General features: G+C 33.6%; 1 protein-coding gene across 1 annotated transcript; it reads right to left on the bottom strand.

Moving 5' to 3' along the window:
• Positions 1-1,470: 1,470 nt before the first annotated feature.
• LOC137621148 (probable peptidoglycan muropeptide transporter SLC46) lies at positions 1,471-10,326 on the bottom strand. Its single transcript, XM_068351577.1, has 5 exons — positions 9,271-10,326; positions 7,634-7,735; positions 6,067-6,204; positions 3,156-3,396; positions 1,471-2,114 (listed from the first exon to the last, which is right to left on the bottom strand). The coding sequence occupies exons 1-5, from the start codon at positions 10,181-10,183 to the stop codon at positions 2,042-2,044; spliced, it is 1,467 nt and encodes a 488-aa protein (XP_068207678.1). The 5' UTR covers positions 10,184-10,326; the 3' UTR covers positions 1,471-2,041.
• Positions 10,327-11,569: the final 1,243 nt, after the last annotated feature.

The raw sequence follows: 11,569 nt of genomic DNA on the forward strand, positions 1-11,569 counted from the left end.
AGAAAGTTTTGGTTCAATATCTTACTCCGTTCCTTAGGGAATATTAAATACTGAATTTAATTTAATTTCATTAGCACATCGGGAAAGTAGAGTTGTTACAATTTCAGATGATTTAGAATATGCCTTTAAAATAAATCGGCTTCACCATTGTTGGGAATTGTAGTAGAAATTGATGATTTATGTAATTTAGGCCATGAGGCCCAGTACAAAGACCGGGGAGACCATTTGACCCCTAGATGCGACTGGGGAATAACCACTAACTTATATTGAAGTGGGGGTTGGAAAAGACTGGACAGCAAGATAGCAAAACTAAAGGAGGAACCGTGGTAAAGTAGAATACTAAAAAGGGATGGAAAAAAAAAAAAAACATATAATAGCACCTACAGTGAACAGCGTAAGATGCACTAACCATTATGGGAGGCTGTCTTAATTTCAACGGAAACAACCGTGTACCCAATTATAGTTTCATTTTCCTTGACCTCATATTTAAATACGTTATATTCATGTTTCTTGCTCATCGATTGTACGATTATTTGTAATTAATCGGGTATTTCCTCAGTTACCGTTCTTAAAATTACCATACATACTGAACACATTGTTATGAAACAAAATGACAGGTCATAAATTTACAAATCAAGCTTTCACAAGCCAGAGACTCATAGGTAAAAGATGAAAATTAACGCATGCGCGCGCACATACACACACACACACACACACACACACATATATATATATATATATATATATATATATATATATATATATATTATATACACACACATATATATATATATATATATATATATATATATACATATATATATATATATATATATATATATATATATATATATATATATATATATATATATAAATGACTGCTGAGATGACCCAATAGTCTTTAATAGCAGCATGGCCAGAGGACAGAGGGAGGGTGTGTGGGGGGGGGGGGGTTGCGGAGATTCCTAAATATTCATTTTTGGATTTGCATCCCCAAGTTGGTAGTGAGTTTAATTTCTTTGTGTCTTGAGTCTCAAAATTACCAATTAATATAACGTGCTATTTGATTGCAAGGTGGATGTGTAAATGATCAGTGATTGCTTAAAGGTAAAATTACTGGATTAAAAGTAGCATACTTAAGGCAGTAAACTATTTGTGATTGATTGAGTAAAATTATTGGATTAAAAGCAGCATACTGAAAGCAGTAAACTATTTGTAATTGAATATGAGTAAAATTATTGGATTAAAAGTAGCATACTGAAAGCAGTAAAACATTTGTGATTGAATATGAGTAAAATTATTGGATTAAAAGTAGCATACTGGAAGCAGTAAACTATTTGTGATTGAATATGAGTAAAATTATTGGATTAAAAGTAGCATACTGAAAGCAGTAAACTATTTGTGATTGAATATGAGTAAAATTATTGGATTAAAAGTAGCATACTGGAAGCAGACGTAATTTAGCCTTGAATAGGGATAATTTGTAAAACATTCGCCAGCATACGTGAATGAGAATAAGTTTTGGATATTCAAACAAAGCATAACTGTAGCAATAATACTGAGACCACAGAGGTACGAATTGATATCATAGCGATATGACTGAAAATAAAAGAATCGAATGAATTTCCTTCAGTTATTTGCATTCTTGACAATGGTTTCGTCAGAATGATGGCTACGCACATTATTAATTTTTTTTACAACTGCATATGAATAGTTGTACTATGTGTCTCATAAATGCAAAGGAAAACCCTTTCTTAATATACATTTTATAGAGGGTCATATTATTAGAATGAGAACACTTGCCAAACATAGATATGGTAATAAAGTCCTTTCACTGCACTGTTAAAAATGCAATTTTAATCGGAAGATCTCAGCTGTATTTCAGTATAATAGACGACTGTAATTTTACCCTACTTTGTTCTTATATTTTACGGATTGGTGACTGTAATATCACCCCTTTACGTTAATATATTCAATTTTAAAACGGTAAAAATCCTGGAATAAATATTACATGGCATTTACCGTTTTTTAATGCAAATTTTTAACAGTGTGCTTTTTTAAACTGAGTCACTTCTCTGTACAGGAACTTGTCGGTTTTTCTTGTCAAAATCCACCTGTTGAAAAGAAAAAAATTTTATCAGCCAAAATGAGAGATTGAGGTCGAAAGAGAATAGAATGATTTTTTTTTCAGCCAAATCGGTAAAAGCCAAATATAATCAATTGGGTCTTAAAAATTTGTTCAATTAAATTACAGCAATAAAAGCAATGCAAAAGTAAGTCATAAAAAGGACAATGCAATATTTTAAACAAATCAAACATTTTTTGATAAGCTAGCCATTATTTAAGGTTATATATTATTACTAACGTTGGTCTGTTAATACTGAATGAAAACTCAGGTCCGAGGTAAAAAAAAAAAAAAAAAAAAAAGATGAAATTCTTTACTGATCTATTTTGGAGAGTAATAAGTGACAACCGACAGTAAATGTTACTGATACAAGTGCGACTTTAATATGACTCTGTTGGTTATTAATCATTGGGGCAACTACTTGTTTTGCATTTAAGTCTTAAGACGGAAGGGTGAGAATTAATACAACAGATAATATTCGTGTTATCAGACGTGGCTGTTAAAAAAAAAAAAAAAAAAAAAAAGCAGGCATAGGAGGAATCTTTAGAAAAAATAGTTTATCTATTTCTTACCCTCTTCCTCTTTTCACACACAGACACACACACAAAAACACACGCACAGGCAGATATATATATATATATATATATATATATATATATATATATATATATATATATATATATATATATATATATGCCATTAAGCCTTAAAGGGGATATATACAGAATATATATTAAATAAACGCCATAATAGGTATATATAATACACACACACACACACACACACACACACACACACACACATATATATATATATATATATATATATATATATATATATATATATATATATATATATATATATATATATATATATATATAAAACACCATTAAACCTTTAAAGTGGGGTGGTTCTAGAAAGAAACAACACAACAGTTACTACTCCACGGAAACTTGCTTAGCTCTAACTAGAACAGTCCACACGTTGAACAATCATAGTCATAACACCGTAAATAAAATTTCTCACTTACGTCAGAGTGATTAATATGAAGATGGCAAAGAAAGCCGAAACGATGTAAATCAATCCGGGGAAGAAGTCGAGAGTGCTGTTGTAAATGGCTGTGTAAATGGAGGGCGCGATGATGGGAATAATGGCTTCGCACATTGACAAGATCGCGAAGATGGAGCCCAGTTCTTCTGGGTCGACAAGTTTAGAAATGGCTGCTCTTGAGGATACGGAGACCATCTCGTTGCAAAGGCCAACGGCAGAAGCTGTAATTACATAAGGATTTTTTTCTTTTTATCATTTCCGAGTTATTGCAAAACCGCCATGGAGAAACTATGCACAGCAAGGAAAGTAATTTTTTTCAAATGATATTATTATTATTATTATTATTATTATTAGCTAAGCTACAACCCTATTTGAAAAAGCAGAATGCTATAAGCCTAGGGGCCCCAACAGGGAAAATAGTCTAGTGAGGAAAGGAAAAAAAGGAAAATAAAATATTTCAAGAGTAAAGACATTAAAATAAATATCTCCAATATAAACTATAAAAAATAACAAAACAAGAAAAAGATAAATTATATAGAATAGTGTGCTTGAGTGTAACCCCCAGAAAGAGAACTCTAACCCAAGACAGTGGAAGACCATGGTACAGAGGCTATGGCACTACCCAAGAATAGAGAACAATGGTTTGATTTTGGAGTGTCCTAGAAGAGCTGCTCACCATAGCTAAAATCTCTTCTACCCTTACCAAGAGGAAAGGAGCCACTGAACAATTACATTGCAGTAGTTAATCCCTTGAGTGAAGAAGAGTCACCAAAATAAATATATTGAGGAAAGTTATATTCGCTGTCTATATTTGATCCCATGACACAAAAAATATTAAGAAATACAAAATATTAAACAGTAAGATTCTACAAGTGAAGGGATTTTTCTTAGGCAACAAGAAGAGGTCGAGTCATTGCAAAACATCCACAAAATTGATTTCATCATTACAGAGGTTGAGTCATTGCAAAACCCCCTCCTCTGAATTGATTTCATCATTACAGAGGTTGAGTCATTGCAAAACCCCCCTCCTCTGAATTGATTTCATCATTACAGAGGTTGAGTCATTGCAAAACCCCCTCCTCTGAATTGATTTCATCATTACAGAGGTTGAGTCATTGCAAAACCCCCTCCTCTGAATTGATTTCATCATTACAGAGGTTGAGTCATTGCAAAACCCCCTCCTCTGAATTGATTTCATCATTACAGAGGTTGAGTCATTGCAAAACCCCCTCCTCTGAATTGATTTCATCATTACAGAGGTTGAGTCATTGCAAACCCCCCCCCCCCCCGTATTGATTTCATCATTACAGAGGTTGAGTCATTGCAAAACCCCAATGGAGAAGCTGTAAGCAGCAAGAAAAGTTTTAACTATTTCTCAAAGACGTGAGGACATTGCAAAATCACACTGAAAGGCGTGAGCAGAAAGAAAAATATTGTTAGCATCTAAAGGAGGGAGTGTCATTGCATAACTGTGAGCTGAAATAGAAAGTTTTTTCTTAATGTATTCCAAAGAGGTTTGCCATTTGGAAGCCAAACGCAATAAGTTATGATGAAAATATATATATATATATATATATATATATATATATATATATATATATATGTATATATATTTACATATATTCATGTATTAAAAACAAACTTTATTAATATAAACCATAATGGTAAAATCTTTAAGCAGCAAAAACAATTTTTTTTCCTAAAAAGAGGCTATGTCCTTGAGAAATCTTATAGAAGAAACTGTAAGGAGAAAGGTAGGTTAGTTTGGTAAAGTTTAACAAAAATAAAATCTATGGCCCCTTTTATACAATGGTTATTTTTAAGCTGGGAGGATTTGGCTTTCATTATTATGAACAAATAATTAAACGGTAAAATAGGAAGAAGTCATCAAAACATATAAAATAGGTTCCTATCTTTGGAACAATGGCTAACAATATTCTAATTCTTGCTTATCATTATTACTTGCTAAGCTACAACCCTAGTTGGTAAACCAGGATGCTATAAGCCCAAGAGCTCCAACAGGGAAAATAGACCAGTGAGGAAAGGAAATAAGGAAACACTACAGGAGAAGTTTGAGAACACTAATAACAATAAAATAAATCTCATATAAAAACTATAAAAACTTGAAAACAACAAAGGGATAAAAACTTCAAAATAAAAATAAGAGAAACAAGATAGAATAGTGTGCCCTAGTGTACCCTCAACCAAGGGTAACCAGAGTATTATTGTATTTTTTAAAATTATTGTACATCAATAAAATGTGTATGAGAGAGAGAGAGAGAGATGAGAGAGATGAGAGAGAGAGAGAGAGAGAGAGAGAGAGAGAGAGAGAGAGAGAGCAAAATACATAAATCTAGAACCCTCTTAGAGAGAGAGAGAGAGAGAGAGAGAGGAGAGAGAGAGAGAGAGAGAGAGAGAGAGAGAGAGAGAGAGCAAAATACATAAATCTAGAACCCTCTTAGAGAGAGAGAGAGAGAGAGAGAGAGAGAGATGAGAGAGAGAGAGAGAGAGAGAGAGAGAGAGAGAGAGAGAGAGAGCGCAAAATACATAAATCTAGAACCCTCTTAGAGAGAGAGAGAGAGAGAGAGAGAGAGAGAGAGAGAGAGGAGAGAGAGAGAGAGAGAGAGAGAGAGAGCAAAATACATAAATCTAGAACCCTCTTAGAGAGAGAGAGAGAGAGAGAGAGAGAGAGAGAGAGAGAGAGAGAGAGAGAGAGAGAGAGAGAGAGAGAGAGAGAGAGAGAGAGCGCAAAATACATAAATCTAGAACCCTCTTAGAGAGAGAGAGAGAGAGAGAGAGAGAGAGAGAGAGAGAGAGAGAGAGAGCGCAAAATACATAAATCTAGAACCTTCTTAGAGAGAGAGAGAGAGAGAGAGATCCACCTTACTTACATAAATACATAACCCAAGGTCGAGGTGCAGTTCCCCTGACGATAAAAAGAAAGAGCGTCGAAACGCCACCAATAAACGCCAGCACCGCATCACCAACTCGGCAGAAGTAGCTCAGTAACGGCAACACTAAAAGAGAACCTAGACCGAGAAATGGAGAAGAGTGTGACGTTTAAACTTCTTTGTGCAATAAGAAAGGTTTGTCACTCACATATGAATATAAAAAGGTGTGATATAACTTGACCTGCGAGAATTTCGCACCGAAATAGTCATCTAAATAAATATAATAAGGAAAGTTATATTCGCTGTCTATACTTGTTTCTTTGACACAAAAATATTAAGAAATACATAATATTAAACAGTAAGAGTCTACAAAGTGAAAGGATTTTTTTTTTCAGGCAATAACGAGAATAACTTGAACAAGCAGGAGAGATCTGTTTATATATGCGAATAGCTATTACTACATAACGAACTTCAACAAATATCTCTAATGCTTATAAGTTTATCGATCTTAGAGGTTAATTTAATAAAAAAGTGATTAAAAACCCTACATTCAATTTCACCGGATTTAGTTAATCCAAAGCTACGTCACTAATGGGCACAGCAAATAACACGATACTAAACTCATATTATGGTTAAAATGTTCTGATTAACAGGAAAGGGATATGTGCTGTATGAGGTAGTAGTCTTGCCTCTGGTCAATAGTTTGAAGGGACGGTCACATCAAATTTGATTGTAAAACTAAAGACAGACATATTTGTGAAATATGTTGACTGGATATCTTTACAATTTAAACCATAATGATTTATATAGTTTGACATTTTGCTCAGATACAGAGTTTCCTGTAAAGGGGTTCATCAAAATTAATCAGTTTAGTAACATGAAAAATGCCATGTCTAAATCACGGTCATTATTGTGGGTTATTAATCATTTTATCTAATCTCGCGAAGCGTAGTGCCACAGTCATACAGAGATAACCTCTATCAAGAATGAAAAAAATGTCATGTTGATGGAGTTAAACATTTGCTGTTCGTGAAAAATTGCAAGAGCATCTTACAGAAAGTCACGTGGTAAACAAAATTTTGAATTTATTAATGAAAACGCTGTCTGGAGTGAATCTACTCGATATTCTATCGAAACCATTACAAAGCCAAATGACAAAATTTTATATATTACTGGCTGAAGTAAAATAAAATTGTATTTTAGATTCTTAAAGATATCGAAAGCGAGTTTCTAAAGAAGAGAAAAAAAAAGAAAAAAAAAACATGCATTTTGTTGTGAAGTTGCTTGTGCGTATAAAACCGGAAGTTTCAACAGTTGGGAAAATGTTTTGTTCGCAAAAGGAATAAATATAAAAAGACATGTTGCAATTATGATAGCAATAGAAAGGTTACAATTTGGAAACTTAAGAGGCAGATTGCAATTATGATACATACAGGAAGGTTGCAATTATACTATGAACTGGTACTAAAATAATTCATTATCATGTTATCAAAAGGCAGGTTGCCACTCCACGTAAACTTTAAAATATTTCACAAAGTAATGAACCAAAGATATAATCAACACTCACCCGTTGCCCTTAATGGCATATCAATAATGGAGAAAACAGTAAATGTGCTGTGGTCCCAGCCAAATCTCTTTCGGCAATAGAGGAAGTCGAATGCTTTCATCTCTGTAAAATTTAATGAGACGAGAGGTAAAAAGATTATGTTACATAAGATACTCAACTTACAAACAATCGGAGATACAAACACAAATCCAATTGAAATCATATATCCCAGATATTGTATCAAAGTTCATTAAATCCCTTTTACCCCCAGGCTATTTGGAACTTTCCAGCCCTTAACCCTTAGGCGTTTTTTTTGAAGCACATTTTGCAATATATATTATTTAAATAGCTCTAACAGCCTTAATTTTCGTCATAGAGAGGTCAGGTTGGTCTCATTCTTTTGGAAAATGCCTGAAATTTCTTATAAAGTTATCAAAAATATGCAAAAAAATGTAAATAGCACTTTTATGCAAGGACGTACCAGTGCGTCTATGGGGGTAAGGGGGATGTGTTTTGTGAAGCGTACTAGTACGCCCATTGCGGGTAAAAGGGCTGTATCCTACTGTTAAAAATATGCAGTAAAAAACGGTAAAAATCCTGGAATAAATGTTGCCAGCCATTTACCGTTTAAAAAAACGGTTATATTGACGTAAAGGAATGATATTACGGTCACCAACCCGTACAAGATAATAACAATAGTAAAAGAAAATGTACGGTCGACTGTATTTTACTGAAATACGGCTGAGAAGAGTACATTTTTACAGAGAATTTCCGATTGAAATTACGTTTTTTTTTAACAGTGTATAATTCAAAGCAGTAGGCATGACACTACTTGCAATTTGAAACGGGACTATTTGTTGACTTTTACAGCTGAAAATTGTAGGCATGTAAGTTAGGTGAAAGCCTATCCTAGGCCACAAAAAAAAAAAAAAAAAAAAAAAAAAAAAAAAAAAAAAAAAAAAAAAAAAAAAAAAAAAAGACGACTTACAAACCGCTTCTTGGAACTTATCAATTTTGTAAGTTGAGGACTTTCTGTAGTTGGAAAAAACTCCAATTACAGGGATTTACTTCAAATTATTCTTCTGGGGTTGTATTGACAAATTGTTTGATAAAAAAAATCATAACCAAACAATGATTCGATTTTTAAATACGGAATAAGAGAGAAAACGTTCTTATAAACAATAACTAGTCAATAGCTTTATAATCTATCTTTATCATTTCAGTTTTTCTGGAAAAATATAAAAACAAAGTGCGAGTGTGAATACTTCTACTTGCCATGGATCATATCAAACAAATGGATTGTAGTATCTAACAAGAGGTTTCGTTCCTCAACTGATTAAATTCCAACTTCAAGAACACTTTCTTTTAGATCAAATATTTTCAAAAAGTTTAGTTTTTAAATCCTAAACTCTCAGAAGAAGATATGATGGAATATGATGCTTCGAGCTAATGAATAATTAACACGTTACTTAAACTTCAATGTATATAAGGATATTAACTCAGTAGAGTCATTCATTAACACCCTCTATCCCAGCACTGAAGCTTTGTCATATTCATGTCTTATGAGTACACTGTTACAATCTGCCTAGCCGAACTCACTGTAAGCAAATGAATAATGCGACTTCCTTCTAATAATAATGTCATTAAGCAAAACTTACCGGCGCCGGCAACGTAAAAGGCCACAATCGCGATATAGCCAAGAATGAATCCTCTAAGTTCATTCTTGCGCTCTCTGAGGACAACCAGAAAATTATTCTTGAGAGCTTTGGGAGAAATTGCTTGCCACACACTAGGTGAAGAATGCTCTCTGCATCCTTCCGGCCACTTATCCAGCCTCAAGATGCTGTAAATAAGCGACAGAGCAGAAAACGCAGAGGAAGCGCTAAATACAGCTATGTAGCCACCGTGGTCAAACAGGACTTCAGCTATGGCTTGTCCAGCCGGCGAGACGAAGTGAATGATCACGCCAATAACAGCTACTCGGGACGTCCGCGATTTCCCTCCGGAGGCAGCGCTAATGTAAGCGTAAGATCCGGTCAGAAGTCCTAAAAGAGAGCCAGTGAGGCCTATTGGAATATACGCCACAAGGATAAACTGGACTGGAAGGGCCCACCAGTAGGAATTGGCCGTCATGAGCAATCCTTTGGCTAGATTTCCCATCAGAGGCACAAGGATTGGCAATTTTCGGTCGCGGTGGTCACTCCAGGACCCCAGGAACAGCATGGCCACGATGCCCGGGATGAATTCTATGAGACGGATGTAGACGTTGTACTCATTCGTCAGGCGCTGGACCGCATCCTGCTCCCAAGGATGCTGGCCAGAGTCGAGATTCCTACACGTGTCTGAACTGTAGGACGCTTCGCAAAGTTTATCGATAATGATGTTCGTGACGAAGACAATTTCCATTCCGTAGGTTAAACCGAACAACATGATAGTTGGCTCAAGGCGAATGGAGGATAAAAACCTTGCGAATTTCGAACAACAGCTTTCACCATCTTTCTCTTTAGACGATTCAGTTGATGCTGAGATCTGTGCCAATAAAGGAGTTGTTTCTTTTAGAATTCCAGTCATATTTCCAAGATAAAACTGATAGCTTTTTTTTCTAAGATCTCTTCATATCACTTTTTTTCCTCGAGAATAAAACCGGTATTGTACTTATCACAGTAACACAGACTAACAGTGTATATTTTTTAGATTCGTTCTGTTTAGCTACAATCAATGAACTGAATACAGGAAACAGATGTAATCAATTGTGTTATCACTAACACAATGGAGGTTTATATCTTTCCCATTGATCGTTACTAGATATATACATAATATATAAAAATACATATATAATGTATACACACACACATATATATATATATATATATATATATATATATATATATATATATATATATATATATATATATGAATATATATATATATATATATATATATATATATATATATATATATATATATACATACAAATATATATATATATATATATATATATATATATATATATATATATATAATTATATATACATATATATATAATTACATATACATATATACATATATATATAATTACATATACATATATACATATATATATACATATATATACACATATATTGTGTATTACCTAATCAGCCAATTATCTCCTCCACGACTTTAATTATCGTAGAGAAGAGTCACCTGCAAAATACTTTCGAAAAATGTCTAAGTGTTAATTGTTTAATATATAATTATCGTTTCATAGCTGACATAAATTCCAGGAAACCGATTACGGTATCTCTTAATTTTTATCTTTATAATTTATTAACTTGAATAATGGTATCTGAGATAAGATATATATAATATCACATAACTGTGAGAATCAGTATAAAAATAGTCTTTGTTTATGAAAGAAATAGCGGTCATAATAAATACTTTAAAATTTCAATTTCAATAACAGATATTTGGAAGATTTATGAACTGTTATTGAATTTCTTTTCAGAGAGAGAGGAGAGAGAGAGAGAGAGAGAGAGAGAGAGAGAGAGAGAGAGAGAGAGAGAGAGAGAGAGAGAGAGAGAGAGAGAGAGATAGCAATTAGTATCTGAAGTGACAACTTGGACTGTTAATACTTCCGTCAAATTCTGGCCAAATCCCAGACCTAGTTAAGGTCATGTCTGAGGCCTTTGTCCAGCATTGGACTGGAAACGGCTGCATTTGTTGTTGTATTGACCACATTGACTTTCACGTCCTGTAGAGGGTGTCATTTCTATTGTCAATCAATCATTTTAAGTCAAATCACTAACTGAATTAGGAAAGACAATGGAAGCAGCAATGACAAACGAATGATGTTTCGCAAAATTTGTAACAAAAACAATAATAAATAGTAGTAGTAGTATTTGTAATAGTGGTAATAAAAAACAATAACAATAATGTTTCTAACGACTCTCCTTAACGGAAGACAAAAACGGATTT

This window comes from Palaemon carinicauda, chromosome 27 (genome assembly GCF_036898095.1).
Source record: "Palaemon carinicauda isolate YSFRI2023 chromosome 27, ASM3689809v2, whole genome shotgun sequence".
Classification (NCBI taxonomy): domain Eukaryota; kingdom Metazoa; phylum Arthropoda; class Malacostraca; order Decapoda; family Palaemonidae; genus Palaemon; species Palaemon carinicauda.

Coding starts and splice junctions, on each gene's coding strand:
- LOC137621148 (XM_068351577.1), bottom strand. CDS start 10,183: ATGACTGGAATTCTAAAAGAAACAACTCCTTTATTGGCACAGATCTCA. Junction 7,736..9,270: donor CTTTTACGTTGCCGGCGCCG/GTAAGTTTTGCT, acceptor TAAATTTTACAG/AGATGAAAGCATTCGACTTC. Junction 3,397..6,066: donor ACCTTGGGTTATGTATTTAT/GTAAGTAAGGTG, acceptor ATGTAATTACAG/CTTCTGCCGTTGGCCTTTGC.